The 22285-nt window shown below is 34.3% G+C and overlaps 2 protein-coding genes across 2 annotated transcripts in view; one reads left to right on the top strand and one right to left on the bottom strand.

The window, feature by feature from the left end:
- The window catches only part of ACAT1 (acetyl-CoA acetyltransferase 1), a 976528-nt gene that overhangs the window by 703225 nt on the left and 251018 nt on the right, over nucleotides 1–22285 (bottom strand). The window lies entirely within an intron of this gene.
- Nucleotides 1–22285, top strand: part of CWF19L2 (CWF19 like cell cycle control factor 2) — an 808601-nt gene that overhangs the window by 702357 nt on the left and 83959 nt on the right. The window contains exons 5-9 of the mRNA XM_050758687.1: nucleotides 1237–1347; nucleotides 2595–2714; nucleotides 5044–5137; nucleotides 10870–10985; nucleotides 15490–16142. Of these exons, the coding sequence (XP_050614644.1) occupies nucleotides 1237–1347; nucleotides 2595–2714; nucleotides 5044–5137; nucleotides 10870–10985; nucleotides 15490–16142 (1094 nt within the window). The remainder of the gene's footprint in view (nucleotides 1–1236; nucleotides 1348–2594; nucleotides 2715–5043; nucleotides 5138–10869; nucleotides 10986–15489; nucleotides 16143–22285) is intronic.

Genomic DNA, 22285 nt, shown 5'->3' with positions numbered 1-22285 from the left:
GGTTTTGAGAAAATGTATGACAGTGAGAGTGTGAAGGCAGTGCGTGTAGACTACTCTTTCAAGAAATTCATCTTAGAATGGAAGCTGGAAGATTAATTCCTGCTAGAGGAGGAATATATAGGGTCAAGGAAGGTCCCTCTTCCCTCCTTAAAAAAAAAAAAGGATGGGAAATGCTTGAGCATATTTCTAGGCCATTAGGGATCTTTGGTTGATGCTGTGAGAGGAGAAGATAATTGATGGAGCAAGGTCCTGGAGGAACAGAAAGAGTTGGTATCAAAACCTTTAGAGTAGGATCTGCCTTAAAACGGGAGGAGTTAACCGGAAATAAGGATAGGGACAGCCATAAATGTGTTGGGGGTGGGTAGGAAGATAAGGTGGCCCCAGTTTTCTTGATGAGGTAAGAGAAGACATCATTTGCTGAGAATATGGGAATTGGTATAAAACTCCAGGAGAGTGTTGAAGAAGATAATGTTATCTGTAGTTTTAGATCAAGGGAAATCTCAAAATGTGAAACTTAGGGGCAAACAGCAAACTCATTTACCTGGGTGTTGTTTCCCCTGTTCTAGTGAAGCAGAGATGTGAGTAACTACTTGATGTTGGTAGTCTCTGAAGCTCTGTGCTAAAGTGTGTTCTCTACTTGGCAGTTCCCATTTTTTTTTTTTTTTGCCTTCTCTTGGCTTGATAATAAATGGGTAAGAAAATAAAAATAATTTGGTTGTGTTTTGTGGGTTTAACTCAAACTAGTGGGTTTATATGCTTTTTTTCTTTAAAAAAAATTTTTTTTTTTTTTTTTTTTTTTTTTTTTTTTGAGATGGAGTCTCTGTGGCCCAGGCTGGAGTGCAGTGGCACGATCTCAGCTCACTGCAACCTCCGCCTCCTGGGTTCAGGTGATTCTCCTGCCTCAGCCTCCTGAGTATCTGGGATTACAGGCGTGTGCCACCATGCTTGGCTAACTTTTTTGTATTTTTAGTAGAGACGGGTTTCACCATGTTGGCCAGGCTGGTCTTGTACTCCTGACCTCAAGTAATACGCCTGCCTCAGCCTCTCAAAGTGCTGAGATAACAGGTGTGAGCCACCGCACCTGGCTCTTTAAAATTTCAATGTCATTTTGTAAAGGGGAAATACAGTGTAAGAATTTTTTTCTAGGATGTTGAATTTCTACCACTTAACAGCACAGAATTTTTATATCAAAGTATGCAAATTTGAGATTTTCACTTACATGCTAAATGTTCTTAGAGCTCTGAAGATGAGTGGGTTGAGGCTGTTCCATCCCAGACTCCTGACAAGGAAAGGGCCTGGAAAATGAAAGATGAAAAGTCAGAAAAAGATGACACCCAAATTATCAAGGTAAGCAAGCCACTTGATTCCCTTTCCCTTTTCCTTTTCCCTTTCCTTTCCTTTCCCCTTTCCTTTCCTTTCCTTTCCTTTTTCCTTTCCTCTTTCCTTAACTTTCCCCTTTCCTTAACTTTCCTCTTTCCTTAACTTTCCTTCCCTCTCCCTCTCTCCCTCTTTCCCTGTCTCCCTGTTTCCCTGTCTCCCTCTCTCCCTTCCTATTTTAGAGAGAGGGTCTTACTCTGTTGCCCAGGCTGGGCTGCAGTGGCACAATCAGAGCTCTCTGCAACCTTAACCTCCCAGGCTCAAGTAATCCTCCCACCTCGACCTCCCTGGTAGCTGGGTCCACAAGTGAGTGCCACCACTCCTGGCTAATTTTTTATTTTGTGTAGAGATGGGGTCTCCCTTTGTTCCTAGACTGGTCTCGAACTCCTGAGCTCAAGCAGTCCTCCCACCTCAGCCTCCCAAAGTGCTAGCATTAGAGATGTGAGCCACCACACCTAGCATACCACTTGATTTTAAAGAAAGAAGTATCAACTTTTGAGAATAAATGAATATGAAAATGAAAGATGATTAAAATTTCTTCAGGAGAACAATTAGACTTTGAAAACAATATACTTTATGAATAATTTTGGCAGTAATGCTGTTTGCTGAATGTTTAGAACCCCCTTTCCCTTCTGCTGTGAGAAAGTCAGTGCTCCTCTCTATTCTTGTACTTTAGAGTCTTTCATGCTTTTGATTGTTGATAAGAAGTGGCACTTTCCCCTTATATCTCTGAAGCCTTATACTGTTATCTCTGTCTGACCCTTCCATAGTGAGTAGAGTTCCATCACAGTTTTTCTTTCCCTTCACCTCATGCCTTAATTTTTTTAACAATACTTAACAGTTGAATAGTTCACAAATTTTGGGTTGTAGTTCATCTGCCTAAGGAAGAATGTAATTTGTCCACTGTTAGCCACAGGTGAAGGAAGAAAGGTGAACAGGAACTAAGTTTGATTGCTGTGTGCCAGGCCTTGGTTGGATGCTTTAGATCTGTTATCTTGTTTACTCTTTAAAACAATCCTGAAAGGTAGGGATTTTATACCTTTTTATAGAGGAGAGACTAAAGTATAGCGAGATTAAGAAACTTGCTTCAAGTTATATAGGCATGTAGGACTTGATTCAGGTTTGATTGCCTCCAAAATCCCTGCCCTTATTACCAAGTGTTTATTAAATTCTAATCAGTTTGGATTGAAATGGCTGCCTTTTTTTTTTTTAAACAGAGGGATGAGTGGATGACTGTTGATTTTATGTGTGTTAAGACTGTGTCGTCATCATCACTCAAAGCTGAAAAGGAAACTATGAGGAAAATAGAGCAAGAGAAAACCCAAGCACTTAAACAGGTAAGAGAATATTTGAAATGCTTTAACTTTCTAATTTCCCTTTAATAAACTTATAAGACATTTATATAAATGCAGTTTAACTTGTAAAATAATATTTTATTTTTTATAGTATTTAATACAATTAGTGAGAAGAACTATGAAATATATCAGTTTAAGAAAAATAAATTTCCTGTAGGAAGTGAGTTTCAAGGTTTACTAGATTTATACATCTAGGGCATATATAAAGTTGAGTGAACATTGAATTTAGGTTAATATCATTAAATTGAAAGTGAACTTACTCAACTTTTGTTTCAGTGTACATACTGAATTAGATACCATAAAAATACTTCCATTTCAAGACATCTAGAAGTTCTGGTAGATAAAGTGTAAAATAAGCATGCTTATTTTATACTTTTTGGTTGTCACCTTGCTTGTAAGGAAGCAATAGGAAATCTGTAGAGACCAAAAAATGAGGCAAAAGCATGAATCCAGAGAAGTAAGGAAGTGCCGAAGCTGATGACTTTCCCAGGGACATCACACAATCCTGGTAATCTGGAATCCAGTTTATACTGTACCAGGAGCATATGTTTCTTTTCCGATACTCAATATCTGTAATTGTCAAACTTTATTTTTTTATCAGCCTAATAAATGGGCAAGAAATGGTATTTCATTGTTTTTGAATGCATTTATCTGATTGCTATCAGAGAGGTCTTTTCATGTTTTTTGGTCATTCAGATTTCTTATACTATGAGCTGCTCATTTATGTTTTTTGCTTACTTTTCAACTAGGGTTGTTTGTCTTTTTCTAACTGATTTATAGAAGTTCTTTATGTTTTAAATCCTTTATCTTTTGTACATTTTCAGATGGTATCTCATAATTTGTTTAGCCTCTTGTCAATTGTCCTCCTCAGTATGCAATTCTAGCCTTTTTTGTCCTGTTGAGTATCTTATGTGTATGTTTTTGAGAGTCTAAGACCATTGGAAGAATCCTTGACTATAGATATTGAAAGATTTTGTGGTAAACTAACAAGGGAGGTGACAGAACCCTTTTTGATACAGACTAAGAAATCAAATCCTTATGGTTTTGCATATCCCTTTAGGTTAACCTTTAACTTAAATTTTGTCCTTTGAAGCTTCTTTACTTTTTCGTCAGCTCATGGATACATTTAAAAAAGCCCTTTTAAAAACAAATTTTACACAGCATTTTAATTTTCAGTAGTATATTGTATTCCTGGAAGCTAAAGTTCCTGACATTTAGCTCACTCCATTTCTTGCCATCCTCTTGCCATTATTACTTCTTGTAGGAAGGATTTTCTAACCCCCTACTCCCCAGGGTCAACTTAGGTATCATTAGTATGTAGTTCTTTAGCACCCTTTACGTTGATCTCACTTACCTATATTTATGTTGCTTGATTGTCTTTCCCCCTTCTCTAGACCACAATTTATTTAATGGCAAGGACCATGGCCACCTTACACATTACAGTCCCAGTGCCTGGCATTGTGCTTAGAACACAGGAGGCACTTGCATTGTGATTAGGCTACTATCATCTCTTGCCTGGATTACTGCCACAACCTTCTGACTGGACTTGTGCCTCTAATCTTGTTCTCCAGACTTTCCTGCATGCTGAGAGCCCAGTTTGCTCTTTTTGATATAAAGCTGATCACGTTCATGAGTCTCTTTTGGCCCCAGCATGAAACCCTCACAGCAGTTCAGAATGGCTCACATGGCCCAGCCCCTGATTGTTCTGCAACGTAATCTCTTGTCATTAGTCACAGTTCTAAGTTTTAGCCAGTTAGAATTACTTTAAGTTTGCTGAAAGTGCTGCACTTTCTCTGTTGTTTTAAGAACATGCTGCTATTCTTTCTACCTGAAACATCTTTATGTTCCCTCCCCCCACAAAAAAAGAAAATGCAGTTAATTTCTGCTCATCCTTAGGCCTAAGACTGCACATATTACTTCCTATAGGAAGTTTTTGATCCTTCAGTGTGAGAGGGATTTGAATTCTTTGTGCATCCTCAGTACTGTATATTTCTGTCTTCAAAGCACATGTCTGTTTTTATTGCCTGTATTCCATACTATAGTAAAAGCTAGCAAGGGCTGACCAGGATTTTTGACAGTTAAATCTTCTACAACTAGCACAATTTTGAGATACAGTAGGCAGTAAATAAAAACATTGAATGAATGTGAATTTAGACATTTCCTGTAAATTACAGAACAGCATGTCTTAAGAATGTTTTAAATGATTTGTCCAGGGTTATGACTATTAACTGGGTCTCAGATTCATTATTTGTTAATTTTTAATAATTTGTTAATTTTTTGAAATTTCACCTCTGAAAATAATTTGTTCTAGTCCAAACTGATGGAAAGAGAATTGAATCCGTACTGGAAGGATGGTGGGACAGGTCTTCCACCCGAAGACTGTAGTGTGTCATCAATTACTAAAGGTATTTCTACATTTTGATTATAGACACACAGGGTTTTTTTTTTTTTTTTTGAGACAAAATCTCGCTCTGTTACCCAGGGAATACAGTGGCACAGTCACAGTCACGGCTCACTGCAGCCTCCACCTCCCACTCAAGTGATCCTCCCACCTCAGCCTCCCAAGTAGCTGGGACTACAGGTGCACGTCACCACTCCCAGATAATTTTTTGTATTTTTTGTAGAGATGGGGTTTCACCATGTTGCCCAGACTAGTCTTGAACTCCTGGACTTAAGCGTTGACCTAATCGCCTTGGCCTCCCAAAGTGCAAGGATTACAGGCATGAGCTACTGCACCCGGCCTCAGGCATGTCTTTGATATTATAATGAGTTTACATATGAGAAAGCATTGATAAAAATTTGCAGTCTTTGGAAGCCTAATTTAAATTATTAGTATTTTGGAAGATTGTCTTAATTATGTATTTGGGAGCAAGTTAATTAAATACATAGTTTTGTGCTTGAAAATATTCTCATATATGAGTTTCTACTTAAAATGGATTAATATAAAGTATGATTCTGTGAGTACATAATAATGCATTTGGTTTGTTATATTCTATAACAAAATGTAAAAGTATTGTCTGAAATTTCATGAAAATAATGTATAAAAACTAAAGATGTGGTTTATATATTCAGAATTTCCTACTTTTCTAGAATTCTTAAAATTTGTATTGACCTTAGGAGAGTGCTATTATTTTCCAGCAGATGGAGACAAAATATTTAAATGTCACATAAGCATACTTTATAACACAATTTTAAAAATACTTATATTCCCATTAAGTGTTGTGTTGACACTTCAAAAGTTTATTACAATTAATCCAGCATACAGATGGTAGTATTATAAATTATGATGTTCTCTTTTTGTCTTAATGATTTATCAGTAGGATGTTTTTCTGCTTTTTATACATAGTGGATTTTTATTTTGGTTATTTGTTAAAATTCTTCTGTATTTTATGTAGAAATGACAAGTAGAGTCACCTCACACGTCCCTTCTTAGTTTAGCAATTTTACTAACGTTATTGGTAATAGTTAACAGTTTTTTTGTCTTTCAACTTCAGGCAGAAGTGTCCCTGCTGAGTTATGTGATAGTAACTGTAGTCATACAAGGTTCTCTTTGAAATACTGTTTCATAGAAACTTAAAAGTTTGGGGAGTGATAAGTTAGCTCACTCAACCATGACTATGTAGGGCTGTTTTTATGATCTAGGCTTTTACCATCCTTAATGTCAGAGGACAGTCAATAAATTTCTTTGAGGAAAACCTAGAATTGACAAACCCAATCTTTGGATCTTGCCAGTTGACAGGTTCTTTACTGAGTGGAGAAGATCCGGAATTTTACTTTAGGTGGTATCTTTTAGCAGACTGAAACAGCAGAATCAAAGATTCTAGGAGAAAATGACCTTACATAAAGCTTTTAGAGAGCCCTTCTCCCTTCCTGTTCATATCATGCTTTTACCACTTCTCTTTCCCATCTTATGTTTATTCAGAAGCAGAAAAAATGGCAGAAAGCTTCTCTCTGTCAGAGGCTAAGATCCCAGAGTTGAAATTAAGTTTTAAAAAATGATTGACAGGTTTTACTGCGTATGTAGATAGTGTTGTCATTCTATGTAGACCAATGGTAGGAGTGGAACTGTTAGGCATCTAAAAGTATTACAATATCTGTATTAAGAAGGTAGAGGTGACATAGTGTTATTGTTAAAGGACTAGACTTTGGAGTCAGTGTACTTGGGATTAGAATGTTGGCATTTCCACTAATTAGCTTCATAATTTTGGAGACATTTTCTGGCCTCTCAGAGCCCGATTTATTAATATGTAATAGGGAATAATGATATTACCTATCTTATATAGTTAATGTGAAGATTAAATTAGAAAATGTTTTAGCACGGTGTCTGGAATATGGTGACTACTCAATAATGATGATAATGTCAAATACTTTTATGATTAAATCTTTTGGGAAGGCTTTATCAACAGGTTTTTGTAGTGATTGAAGTGACATATTTTCAATAATTAATGTGTTAATCTTGATTTTTTTTCTTAGAATTCAGTGGAAAAGTAGGTTAATCATTTTCAGAGCCCATACAAAATTATTTTAAGTCATATTTTAGTAATGGGAATATTTGTACAATTTTAGAGTTTATATGGCACAGTTATATATCAGCTTTTTTCTTGGCAGCCATGTAAAGGAGAGCAGTGTAGATGTTATTTTAATATTATAGCTCAATAAACCAAGGCTTAGAGTGACTAGGTAATTTTTCCTGTAGTCATGTTAGTACTAGAACCTAGGTCTTCTGATTGCTAGTCTAGCATTGGTTACTCTAGATTCTTTAGTGGAAGACTATTTTTATTACCATGTAGTTAGTAGGAATTCTTGCTTACAGACTCCTTCGATGTGATTTTGTTCTTCCTATTGATTTCTTCCCCCTCTTTATTTTTTGGCTTTTTCTGCTAGAATCTGAGTTGAAAAGACTTTGAAAGGTGGTTTAAATCGGCTGCCTTATCTTAGAGATGAGGGAGCAAAGGTCCAGAGAAGTTAATGACATACATAAGATTTTACAAATATTTAATAGTAGCAGCAAGACTAAAATCTAGGTTTCCTGTTAGTTAGTTTATCACTATTTTTATGTTAATCTGGTTTCTGAGATAATTGGGGAATATAGCCCAGATTCATTTGGTTGTATTAATATTTTGTCTGTAACAGTATAACTTTGAGTTATGATGGAAGCATATGATGGAAGTTTCTTAATTTTTTTTTACTTATAAATAACAGATTTGAAATCTAGGTGTAAAGTGCCACATATCAGTGAATTTATATAATTATTTGATATATCTTTTTCTCAGCATAGAGGACCTGAACCATGTTACGTTCATGTTTGTACTTCCTATTGTACATTCATGTGTGTGTTTTTTTTTCTTGTTTTGGGAGGAGGGGCATGTGGAGTCTCGCTCTCTCACCAGGCTGGAGTGCAGTGGCGCGATCTCGGCTCACTGCAACCTCCGCCTCCTGGGTACAAGCGATTCTCCTGCCTCAGCCTCCCGAGTAGCGGGGATTACAGGCGCACGCCACCACGCCCAGCTCATTTTTGTATTTTTAGTAGAGACGCGGTTTCACCATGTTGACCAGGCTGGCCTCGATCTCTTGACCTGATCCACCCACCTTGACCTCCCAAAGTGCTGGGATTACAGGTGTGAGCCACTGCACCCGGCCTTGTACATTCTTGTTTGTACTTCCTATTGTAGGAGGGTTTTTATATTCATAATAAATATTCACTAAATTTTTTTAATTGAATTTCGGGATGGTACTGCAAGTTGGTATTTTTTGTTCCCTTTTTAAATATTAAATTTGGTGATTTTTTTTCTTACCAAAAGGCTTCATTATTGCCATCTCTGATTATAAGATTGATAGGACTATTGAAATAGAACATATTGTCAACTGAAGGTGAAGTTATTATATAAATATTTCTAAAATTGTATGGCTTTAACTAGTGAAGGAATTGGCTGAAAATTTGTACTGCCATTGGATTTCCTTCATAAATGTCAACATAGAGGAATAAAAACAGTCTTACTTTTTTCTCTGATTTTTTTTTTCTCTGTACTATTATATTTTGGTGATTGTTCAGGAAATTTTTACTATGTCCATCAGCATTTTATCAGTTTCACATATAATTCTATGGAATAAACAATTTAGTTATGTAGCTGAGACATTCATATAGGTATTTATTACTGTGGATTTCTTTTACTTATCACTGTGTAGATTGCAGATTTAGACTAACTTCTTCAAGTGGTTACATAGTTATTTTTGAACTCATCAACTATATAAATAGCAACAAAAAAGCAAGAGTAAAATAAGCTTTTGAATAAAAAGTGAAAATCGTTGCATTAGTTAGAGATCTAGGTTTTGAAGTACAAAATATTTTAGGCCTATAAAGAAAAGTCATATTAGCAGAGATTGCTTAGTAAAGCAATCTGAGATCTGATGGGGGAATGGAATTAATTTGAATGCAATTAATTTGAGTCTTGAAAAATCTGTTTTTTCTTTAAGTAAACATTTATTGAAATGTGACATATATATAAAAACATTCAAAAATATTGAGTGAATATTTACTATGAATAGAAAAACCTTCCTACAATATATGTAAAAACCATCCTACAATTATATGTAATATATTACATATATATTATATGTGTACATAAATGTACAAACCATAAGTGTATAGCAGCAGACTGATTATTTTCATAAAATGAAAACATTTGTGTACTCAGCACACAGTTTGAAAAATCTTGTTAGCATCCCAGAAACCCCCTTTGTGACTCTTCTGGTCACTACCTTGCCACCAGAAGGGTAACCATTATTTTGTTTTCTAGCACCAGAAATCAGTTTGTCCTCCTTTGTTTCCAGCACCTTTTGCCCACATTTTGAGATTCATCCATATTGTTGTATATAGTTGTAGTTTTTCCATTATTTTTGCTGTATAATATTAAATAGTATATTTTAGAAATATGTCACAATGTGGGTGTCCTGTGTACTGATGGTAGACATTTCCTGGGTTGTTTCCAGGCTGGGATTATTGCAGTGTTCTGCTATGAATATTCTTGTATATGTCTTGGGGTTAATGTGTGTGCATTTTTGTTGGTTATAGAGCTGGGGTGATCTTAAAAGCAGTCGTGTTCTGGGGCAAGGAAAATCAGCAACAGAATTTTTATTTAAGTAATTGATTTGATTTCCTCTTTACACTATCCAAAGTGTGATGTGTAAAGAAGAAAATAAAGCCAGCTTAATAAATTTGTTGAAGGCCTTCAAATGTTCATGGTTGGTAATTATGACTAAAGTAAAATAATTTGTTTTAACATCCACTTTGGCATTATCTTCCATAGCTTCCTTATTTGTTCTTTGTTCTGCAGCTGAGGTAGCTTTTTTTCTTCTCCCTTTCTCTGTGTGTCCTTTGTTTTTTGAGATGGAGTCTAGCTCTATCACCCAGGCTGGAGTGCAGTTGCACGATCTTGGCTCACTGCAAGCTCTGCCTCCCGTGTTCATGCCATTCTCCCGTCTCAGCCTCTCGAGTAGCTGGGACTACAGGCGCCCGCCACCATGCCTGGCTAATTTTTTTGTATTTTTAGTAGAGACAGGGTTTCAGCGTGTTAGGCAGGATGGTCTCAATCTCCTGACCTCGTGATCCGCCTGCCTCGGCCTCCCAAAGTGCTGGGATTACAGACGTGAGCCACCACGCCCTGTCCCTCTGTGTGTCCTTTTATTCCTTAATTATTTCTTGGAATGTTCTCTCTACTCTTACCTTTTTGAAATAGAAACCCAACTCATTTTTTTGAGCCCGGTTTGTGAAATTTTCCCTGACCTCCACTTAGAAATAAACCTTTACTTTTTTCATTTTCTGAAAACCCGTTATATCTTTTTATAATAGCGGTCACATTATTTTTATTGTAATTAATTATGTCCTTTTATTCTTATTCTCTTAGATTGCAGTTTTCTTATAGATAGTTTTGTTTATCTTTTCCTTCTTCCTAGTGGCAAAACTCTGTGACTTACATATATAGGCACTCAAATATATATATGTTGAGTTCCAAATGCACTTATATATTTAAAGAAAAATATTTATTTTTGTATTTTAGAAGTTGTTATAGAAGCAATACATATTAATTGTATGATAACCACATTAAAAGTATAACTAATATTTAGTATTGGAATTTAGTTTCAGTGGTAGAAGATGGTGGATTAAGCTGGCTAAGGAAGTCTTATCTAAGAATGAAGGAACAAGCTGAGAAACAAAATAGAAACTTTGAGGACATTGTAGCCGAAAGATATGGGGTGAGTATCTGTATTAAGGAGATGCCTCTTATTTTCAGAATTAGGTGAAAAATTAAGTGCCTTTAACTTTGTTTTGTGCCATGAAGAATTGAATTAATATTAAATTTCATGCCTTTATACTAAAGTAATTTTCTGTTTTTCGTTATTATTAAACATGTGTCATATTTTTATTGACATAATGAATGTAAAACTTAAGTATATAAAGCTTAAATGTGGGTGTATTTAATGTAAAAATAACATTTTCTCATTGTGAGAAAATTTAAACAATGCTGGAAATCTGCATGGTACACTTCTGGAGGTAACCACCATTGAAAGTTTTGTATATTCCAGAGTTAGGTGTATTCTACAGTTTGGGTACTTTATGGAATTTTTTTAAAGAGTATATATATACTCTTAGTGAAACTATGCAGCACTATATATTTTAGAAACAGTTTCCCCATTTTTCTGGACAATCTTTCTATTGCAATAATTATTGATGTTCTTTCTTTTTTTCTCTTCAATTGCCGGAGGAAAGCAGGTTTAGAAAGTAGTAAGATTTCTGGAATATATTTTTCCAGATATTTTCCCCAGAGTTTTATTTATTTTTTTTATTTTATTTATTTATTTTTTTTGAGAGGGAGTCTCGCTCTGTCGCCCAGGCTGGAGTGCAGTGGCCGGATCTCAGTTCACTGCAAGCTCCGCCTCCCGGGTTCACGCCATTCTCCTGCCTCAGCCTCCCCAGTAGCTGGGACTACAGGCGCCCGCCACCTCGCCCAGCTAGTTTTTTTGTATTTTTTAGTAGAGACAGTGTTTCACTGTGTTAGCCAGGATGGTCTCGATCTCCTGACCTCGTGATCTGCCCGTCTGGGCCTCCCGAAGTGCTGGGATTACGGGCTTGAGCCACCACGCCCGGCCTCCCCGAGTTTTAAAGTAGACTCATGGAATATGCCCTGGCTTTTTAAACTTAATAATGTACACATAGTTGGTTGCCAGTAAATACAGACATTTTAATGACCTCTTAATATTTTCTTATATATTTACAGGCTTTTTTATTTATCAGTTTGTCAGTAGATGGACATTTATATGCTTTCCCTTTCCCCTGTTAAATAGCGCTGTACTATGTCCAATGCATTTTGCATATTTTTCTTGGTGAATTACCAAAAATGACATTGCCTGTTGAAGGATATAGACATTTAAACCAAGGTACATATTCCCAGGTTTCTCTACAGAAAGAATGAACAAATTATACTTATAAATATCTGTTTATCACATAATTTTCAACAGTAAGATTCTTCCTTTTAGTTTATGCTGTTGTGATTGGCAAAGTTTTTAAGTTTTGCTTTTGTTTTTATACATTTGTTTACTGGTGAATTGGAATTTTTTTTCCTTTTCTTTCTTTTTTTTTTTTTTTTTTTTGTGTGAGATGGAGTCTCACTCTATTGCCCAGGCTGGAGTGTGGTGGCACGATCTCAGCTCACTGCAACCTCCACCTCCTGGGTTCAAGCTATTCTCCTGCCTCAGCCTCCCAAGTAACTGGGACTACAGGAGCCTGCCACCATCACTGGCTAATTTTTGTATTTTTAGCTTTTAGTAGAGGTTGTGTTTCACCATATTGGTCAGGTTGGTCTTGAACTCCTGACCTCGAGATCTGCCCGCCTCGGCCTCCCACAGTTCTGGGATTACAGGCATGAGCCATTGCTCCCGGTCGAATTGGAATTTTTTTTTACATTTATTTTGGCCATTTGTACTTTTTAGTGAATTGACTATTGATATTATTTGCCCATTTTTCTTTTGGGATGATTTAAAACTTTTTAATAAATCTGTTCAGATTTCTCCCCCTCAATTTCATGTTTGTTTTTTACTTCATTGGTAATTTGCTATGGATAAATTTTGAATATTTTTACCTATCAAAATCCCTCATATTATTTTTTCATGAATTAATACTCTTGGTATAATTCATTGACAGGCCTTCCCCACTCTACAATCGTAAAAATGTGCAGCTGTACTTACTTGAGTACTTGTTCAGTTTTATTTTTTATGTTTTATCTTTAATTTTTCTGAAATATGTATTTGTGTATGATATGAAATAGGCATCAAACTTTTTATAAGTCTTATATAGTTGTTTACTATATATTGAATGAATTTTTTTTCTCACTAATTTGAAATGACACATTTGTTATACATTAAATTTTCTTATATACATGGGTCTGTTCCTTTACTCTCAAGTCTGTTTCATTGATTTTTCTATCTTTTCCTGGAATTTGTATCATACTGTTCTAATTATTGTGGTTTTCAGTAAATTATTCAGATAGCAAATAATATACACCTACTATGTGTTAGTCACTATAAGAGACTTATTAGTCACTAAAATATTAGCTTTGCTTTCCTATATGTTTATTTTTTAGTAAATTTAGTTTACGCTCTACAGAAATTAACATTTTTCCAAAATTTGTTACAAATTTATAACTTTTTGGAATTTTGATTTAAATTTAACTAAATGTATAGATAAATTAAGGACAACTAGTATCTTTATAATATAGAGTCATCTCATCCCAAAACACTGAGTATTTATTTATGCTCTTCAGTATTTTTCTCTGTGCATTTATTATGCATATGCCATTGAGGTTAATTGAATTTTAAAAACGTTTTCTGACTTGGTGTTGGTGCTGTTCAGCCCTTCTTTTAAACTTTTATTATTCTAATTTTTAAAATTTTGGGTTATGTGGGAAGGTAGTTATATGCAAATAATTATTTTGCTTTTTTCCTCTCTGTTAATATTTAAACTTTCTTTTCTTGAAATAGTTATAATTTTAGAACTTTGGTAACAGGATTGGAAGCCGGTATTCTTGTCTTTTTGTCTTTAAATAATGACTTTTGCATTTAGGATTAAGAGTATCATGTTTAAGTATCCTTGTATTCAAAGTTGAGTAAAAGGTGCTTGTTTTTTAAATTTTTATTGTTTTAATTTATGTTGTATATGTTTAAGGTATGTATTCCATGATGTTTTGATATACATAGGGAAATAATTACTAGAATTAAGCAAATTGGTGTATCATTTATCTCACATAGTTATTCTCCTTTTTTGTGTGTGGTAAAAGTACCTAAAATCTACTCTTTTAGCAAATTTTTGGTATATAATGTGATATTATTAACTGTAGTCCTCATGGTGTACATCATATCTCTGGACTTAGTTATCCTAAATAATGGAAACTTCTCACTCTTTGACCTCCATCTTCCCATCCCCTCTCCTTCCGGTAACTACCTTCCTACTTTCTGTTTCTATGTATGATGCATCTTTTCCTTGAAAATTGTTTTAAAGTTTGCAACTACAAGAACAATTATTTAAACTTGACCAGTGCATTTGCCATTTGGTTTTTAGCATCTGTTCTTTTTTTCAGAGATCTTTGCCCTAATTCATTTATGGTGTGACTTAATCATCTTGAGTAATTTTTTCCCTCAGAATTGCTAGTGATATGCCCCCTGATTCCCTGCATTTTTGAAGATGATTTTCTTTTGCCCATACCAAAGAAGGATAATTTGACTGTGAATTGAATTCTCTATATAGAATTATAGCTTAATTTTGTTTTCAAAATTTAATCTTCATTCTAATATTTATTATTATAGATGAACAGCTGTAAGTCTGTCTTTCCTTTGTAGATAATTTGTTGTTTATCTACCCCTATCCATATACAGGCTCACACTTATTCACTCCTTCTCCGGTCTAGTCCTTGTAGTCCTTGTAAAGGTTTTTTTTTTTTTCCCTTGAGTTTTGAGATTCTGGTGTTAGGGTTTTTTTCTGTGTTTTTCTTCTTTCTCTCACCCACCCAAGGCTATTGGATGAGTCCTTCTGAGAAATTGGCTGGGGAAATTTTCTTATATATTTTTAAAATTAATGCTTTTCTCCCATCATCTTTGCTGTATCTTTCTGGAAGTACTAATAAATGCATATTAGATTTTCTAGAATCAATTGTTCTTGTGTCTTTTTTTTCTTATAACTTACATTTATTTACTACCTTTTCCTAAAATATAGAGAATTTCCAGGTTCATTTAGTTTTCAGCACTTTCTTTTCTTCCTTTTGGTGTATCTGTACAGCTTTTTGGGACACATGATTTTTTATTTCCAAGTCTTTCTTGTTCTTGAACTATTCTTTTTTTTTTTTTTTTTTTTTCTGTGAGAGAGTGTTTTAGCAGTTTAACCTCTTGAATCTCACAACCAGTAGGAATTAATTATTGTTTGAAAAGTTTGTTTATACTGTTTTCTGTGTTATACTTTGTGTTAGTGCAGAGCATTTGGTCTAACTGGCCATCCTTTTGGAATCTTTTTTGTTATTTAATAATTTTTAATTGTTTACACAAGGCTTTTAAAAGTATTCGTTTCAGTGTAGGTTGATTGTATGGGTCTTCTTTCACCCCCTTAGTGGGCTTTTCAGTGTGCCACTTGGCAGTGAGTCGTGCGGTACGTGGGGTGCAAGTCACTGAGCCGTTCCTAATTTTAGATATCTTGTTTAATTTTTCTCCTTTGTAGTCAATGGAAATATTTCAGTCGAAATTAGAAGATGCTGAAAAAGCTGCATCCACGAGAGAAGATTATAGACGGGAGCGGTGGAGGAAACCCACATATTCAGATAAAGCACAAAATTGTCAGGAAAGTAGAAAATCAGACTTAGTAAAATATGATAACAGTTCAAGGGATAGATACGCTACAACAGATACTGCAAAAAATAGCAATAATGATAAATTTATTGGTGATGAAAAGGATAAGAGACCTGGGTCTTTAGAAACATGTGGAAGAGAATCTAACCCAAGGCAAAATCAAGAGTTTTCTTTTGGCAATTTGAGAGCTAAATTCTTAAGACCCTCTGATGATGAAGAGCTGTCATTTCACAGCAAGGGCAGAACATTTGAACCACCTAGTTCATCTTCAGCATTGGTAGCTCAGGGCTCTTTGCGTAGTGGTTTTAGAAAACCCACCGAGAACAGTGAAGAAAGATTAACATCATGGAGTCGCTCTGATGGGAGAGGAGGCAAGAAACATTCAAATCAAAAGCCACTGGAAACCAGTACTGATGAATACCAGCATGTTCCAGAAGATACAAGAGAAAAATCACAAGATGAAGACTTGAGAGGTGACCCTCCAAAAAAAGAACATCTACAGGACACAAAGTCTACATTTGCTGGGTATTTTGTCATTTTTTAACCTAATAAGTGAATATTAAGATTCAGAGAGTTCAAAGAACAGAGCTATATTTTTAGAACATCAGTTATTAGCTATGATTATGGTCTCACATTTCTTAAAATTGATAGAAGGGGTAAGATATGCAGATTTAACAATGCAGTATTGTGTTATGGATTGCATTTTATTTCATAGGTTTTTTTTTAAAGAGCTGAAAGAATTCAGTAGCTATATTTGTTCAAAATATGTTGCTTCTTTGCAATTTAAAAAACTGAATGAGTTAATGTTTTAAATGTATGTGCTGCTGGAGATATTTTGGTAGATTTTGTTGCCAATGCTATTACTTTCTAAGGAAATTATCTTATTGTTGAGTATAATCATGATCATAAATACTGCATATCTACAGGAAGTCTAGGAGACAAAAGGAAAACATGCTGCCACAGCCCACATATAAAGTGACACATACATGCCAGAGATCTTGCAGAGGGGGGCATGAATTATGGTTGTTATTTTGCATAGAGAAAGAAATAATCCACTTTGGGCAGTTGACAGATTTTAAAGATAATGTTAGAGTTTTAAATGTAAAATATATGTTGCACTTATATTTTACATTTAATAATATGGGTCAGAAGATGAGGAAACCCAGGTTGAACGGGACTAAACCTAAGAGAATTTGCTTTAGAAATTTGCTGGTCCTGTTGGAGATAGCCAGAAAAAACAAAACAAAACAAAACAAAAAAAAATAAAAACAAGTGTCCAAAGGGTAATAACTTACACTTGAATGATCATTAAAATATGTTTTAAAATAGCACCAAATGAGTGGGACACTAAAGGAAGAGGTTTTAGGAAATAATAGAAACCCGTGGTTGTAGCAGATAAAAGCACTGTGGTTTGGGGTTGTGAGTCTGATAAATCACTTTTGTTAATGACTCCATCTGAAGCAGTGGATTAGAAAACTCAGTGTGTAATTTTCAGTGGGAGGAAGCTGGCAAAATCTGAACTGAGTGATTAAGCCCCAGTCAAATGGACTCTGGTTCACGTCAGGGCTTTCCTCCCAGGAAATGGAAGGAGAAATCCAATTGTATTGACTAAACAAACATGGCAGGGATTAGTGTCTAAGGCTGTGTGCATATATAATTGTCCAGTCTTCACTCCAGGTACCCTGGGTGGTAGACCGTTTCCAGTTCCCAGTCGCTACGGGAATGAGGCTGTTATTTCCTGATACCATTAGGATTGGGTTAGAGTTTGGATGATCTGAAGGCTGCCTTCTGTGATTCTAGCTAAGCAACATGTCTGCAAAGTAATACCACACAATTAGTATTCCAACTGGTTGTCTGATTGCTGCATATTTGTATGTCTTATTTAAGTTGTAAGCTTCTGATAGATACACTATAATATAGGCACTCACTGAAAGCTGTGTATGTATGTGTGTGTGTATATATATAATTTTTTGGTTTGAAGACAGCACTCACGAAAAGCTATATATGTGTGTGTATATATGTATGTATACACGTAATTTTTCCTTTGAAGACAGTATTTTCTGTTCGCTGTGTTGATTTGATAGTACAGAGGGTTTGAAGCTTTCTATGAATTCTGCGATGGGCTAGAGAGGGAAAAAAAAATCTAGGAATCATCCAAAAAAAAAAAAAAAAGATTCCTGAGAATGTATAGTGGTTGTAAAGTAGGAGACCAAGACGACAGGACCTTGAAGAATGCCTAGAAAGATCCAGTGAAAGATTGTTAGAAGTTATTCATTTGTCTGAACATTATCCTGGGAATATGTTGCATTTTTTTATAAAATGCTAGAATTCTAGAGAGTTTTAGGACTAATGAATTTTAGAACTAGGAAAAAAATCATAGAAATGATTTAGAACTAGAAGAAATAGACTGAGCCCCTGTATTTTGCAGATGCAGAAACTGAGGGGAACTCAGGTTATGACTTACAAAGTGTTTATGTAACTAGGGTTTCCAGATTTTTTTAAAAATAAAAAATAAATTCCTTGTAATATTTGGATATATGTATGCAAAAAAAAAATTATTTACCTGAAATTCAAATTTAGCCAAGTGTCATGTATTTTATCTAGCAATCCTGTGTATAACACTTAAGCATTTCCTGGTCTATCACCTTTCGTAAGAGTTGACACTTGACCTTGCTGTGCTTCAGTTTCCTTATCTTAAACCAGGATACCAACGGGATCTATTTCATGGGGTTGTCGTGTGAGTTAATGTGTATGAAAAACTTAGCATAATATCTGGCACTTAGTAAGGGCTCCATAAATCTTAGCTGTTATTGTTACTATTGATATTATTATGTAATTAGTTATTTGTAGAACTTAGGCTCTGTATTCTGATGTCTATTTAGCTTGCTTTCAGATAAGGTTAAAAATGGAGAACCTTGAATTTGCTTGGAAAGAAAAATCTTTTTCTTTTATACGTTGATTATGGAAAAGTTATTGATACGCTCCATGAGAGTAATTTTGTTAGAATACAAGAAAAGTTGATCAGTTTAGAGGCATAGGAGAGAGGAAAAAAGATAAGCTGCAAGAAGGGAAGAATTTTCAGTGAGGGACTAGGAAATAACTTTGTGTCTTGTAAAATGGATATTACCATATATCATGGGTCAGTCTACCAGACTGTAAGTTGTTACAAATCATCTTTATCTTATATGAATGGTCATGATTGGAAAAATTAGTTGAATTGGTTTTTACTTACTTCTATGTATTGTTTATATATCTTTAACTTTCTTGCTATATACACCAGTATTATTTTTTAGAACATGCCATTTGTAATCTTAATAAATATATATGTATAAAATTTAAACAATATAGACAGAAGAGTATAAAACAAGAATATAAAACATAGATGAGTATAAAATGAAACTGTAAATCTACCTTTCATGTCACTTCTAACCCTAATCCCATTTGCCAGGTTAACAGTGTTAGTAGTGTCTTTCTAAATTTTTTAGTGTATTTGAAAATGTGTAATATATATATTTAATTTAATGTATAAAATTTTATAAAAAACATATAAAAACTTACATATGATGTATTTAGTATATGTGTTAAATAGCTATACAATGCATATACCATTCAAAAATCTTGGTTTTTTCCCCAATATCTTAAAGATCTTTTTACTTTAGCCCATATGTACCTACACTTTTTATTTTAAAGGCTCTTTAATACTCCATTGTAAAACTAGGCATAACCTAATATTTTTCACTAGTTTCCTATTGATGGAATTTTAGGTTGTTTCCAGTTTGTTGCTCTAAGAAACAATTCCGCATTTAATTTTTTGTGTGTATCTTTGCATGCTATTTAAATATAGCTGTAACATACATTCCAAGGAGTGGAACTGTCAGGTCAAAGAGTACATGCATTTTACTTTTTACATATTTTGCAGTATTAACCAATTTAAACTCTTATAGTCATATATGGGAATGACTTTTCTCCTACTTCCTGCTGATAGCATTATTGAACTTTTAAAATGTTTGCCATATGTGTAATTGAGAAACAGACTATTTCTTTGATTTTTATTTCTTTAAATATGAGTAAAGTTTGCCATACTTTCATGTGTTGTTTATTTGTAGTTTTTTTGTTAACTAGTCATATGTTTCGCCCTCTTTTTGAGTTATTGTTTGTTTGTGAGAGCTCTTTATATTTGTCATGTAATGCAAATAGATTTTTCATCATTTGTAATTTCCTATTTTTCTTTTTTCATTCATTCTTTCTTAAATATGTTCAAATTTGTCACTCTTTCCTTTATTCATTTTAGGCCCTGCGATTATGTTAACTAGCAGAAAAACATCCACTGTAGTGGCCTATGCAGTTAAGAACCTTAAACTTTTTATTAGAAATGAAATGTGCTTTTGCATATATTTTTCTTTTGTTAGAAAATATATTGGCTAAGTATTTCCAGGAATTTCAAACTTAGAGTAGTATGTAATGTGAACAAAAATTAATGAGAAGTCTTTAATTTTGATTTTACAAGTTTAATATCAGAAACTAACCCTTTTTATATAATATTTTAACCTTTGGATGTCATTCTTGGCAATTTGTTACTGTAGCCCAGAAGGGCAAGCAAAGGACGCTAGATTCTGAAGACTTTGAGTATAGTTGTGAGATCTTTAAGCAAGGAAGCAAATATGAGGGCAATTGGTAAGAAAATAATAAGGGGGATCTGTGAACACTGCCGGCACAAGAATAATAAAATCATATGTGGCTTAACAATGGGGATATATTCTGAGAAATTGTTGTTAGGCAGATTCATTATTACGTGATTTTGTCATTGTGTGGACAGCATAGTGTGTACTTACACAAACCTAGATGGTATAGCTTAGTACATACCTTCACTATATAGTACAGCCTATTGCCTCTAGGCTACAAAGTAGAGCATGTTACTGTACTGAGCACTGTTGGCAGTTGTAACACAATGATAAGTATTTGTGTGTCTAAACATGACATAGAATAGGTACAGTAATAATACAGCATTATAATCTTAGGGGATCACTGTCGTATGTGGTCTGTCATTGACTGAAATGTCGTTATACTATGCATGACTAATTGCAGGTTTTAAAAATATTATTGGGCTAGAGCTCTTTTAATTACTTATTTCTCAAAGGTTTTCAACCTCTGTCTCTGTGTGTGTTTCAAAGAGTACATTTTAATGTGAAAATAGGGTTTGCTTTTTGGAAATTAATTACAAAAAGGACTTCAGAAATATAGCAGTAATTCTTGAAATTGAGACATGGTTGGGCTTTTTTTTTTTTTTTCTTTCTTTTTGCAGGATAATTGCAGGTGTCATGGTGATGTTTCTTTCAAAGCATTTGCTCATCGTTATAAATGCTTAGGGAAAGAAAGGAAGAGCCCATTCCCTGATTTTTGCTGTAGAACAGTGTCTTTATTTTGTGGTGTTCACAAAATAAAATAGAATAATATTTTCTTCATTTACTTTGTGCTCAACAACATTCATTTAAATGTCTTTACTTGACAACTATTACTGTTATATTGTGTAGAAGTAACTGTTAATGTTGAAATTACTAGTATAAAAGATGTTCAGAATTCTTGTATATTTTTTGTCATTTATCCTCATCTACTAATAAACAATTTAATTCTTGTTAGAAAATACTAAAAAAACTTGTGTGGAGTATTCCATTTCATGACAATGGAAATCACCACTTTTAAAGATCCATTGAGATTCTAGTTATCGTCTGAAAATGTGTGGGCTTTAAATGGACTTCAGCTACCTTCATTGGCCTTCCTTGATTGAATCTCTAAACTTGCATCCTGGGAAGTGAGGGGAAGAGGAAAGTAAAATGACAAAGATGTGCCCTTTGGATGGATAATAACAAACTTCTTTGGCTACTTAATCTGGGATTTTTTTTTTTTTTTTTTTTTTTTTTACATAAAAGAGGGTATAGAAGCCAGATTTTAGTAGACTAAATTATTAAGAGTTATGGAATGGTAGAGATGGAAAGTGTATTTATACTAGAACATGTTTAATGGAAAAGAGTCAGTATCCATTTTAGAAGAAGCAAGACAGATAGGCAGATGATAGATGGGGCAACTGAGCAAGATCCCTGAGGTTAATGCGGGTGAATGTGGGGTCCAGTTTACTTATAAAAGTAGAAGGATTAGCTTTGGGTGGAAATAGTTAAAACAAAAGGAAAAGTGTGGCTACAGATTGTAGGTGGCAAGGGAGAAAATTTAGGAATTCTTTCTTAATGACTTAATGCCAGTGTTTTTTTTTTTTTGACACATGATTCCCAGAATATCTGTGATCCTCTTGATCTATATATAGAGAGTCAGTTATGATTGGTGTTGGTATTATAAAGAAACAACTTTTAGTTCTTCATAAGAAGCTTGCATTAGAAACTGAGAATTTGATTAGTACCCTGTTTTTAGGTATTTATACTTTTATTTTTGGTCATATCTATTAGTAGGTGTGAATCTATTGCCATGTTGACATTTGATATAGTAGTTTGTGTTGATAGTCCTGAAACATTTCTTCTTGAGAGAAGGAGATGGATTGATGGATGGCTTGGTCTTTGATTCTTCTGATCCTATCAAACTTAAGGTTGCTTGCAAGGTGACTTATTTCTAGATATGGAGCTCAATAGAAGATTATGTGTGAACTTGTTCTACATCTGGAT

This window comes from Macaca thibetana, chromosome 14 (genome assembly GCF_024542745.1).
Source record: "Macaca thibetana thibetana isolate TM-01 chromosome 14, ASM2454274v1, whole genome shotgun sequence".
NCBI lineage: Eukaryota > Metazoa > Chordata > Mammalia > Primates > Cercopithecidae > Macaca > Macaca thibetana.
The sequence above is the reverse complement of the archived record's forward strand: the minus strand, read 5'-3'. Positions and strand labels throughout refer to the sequence as shown.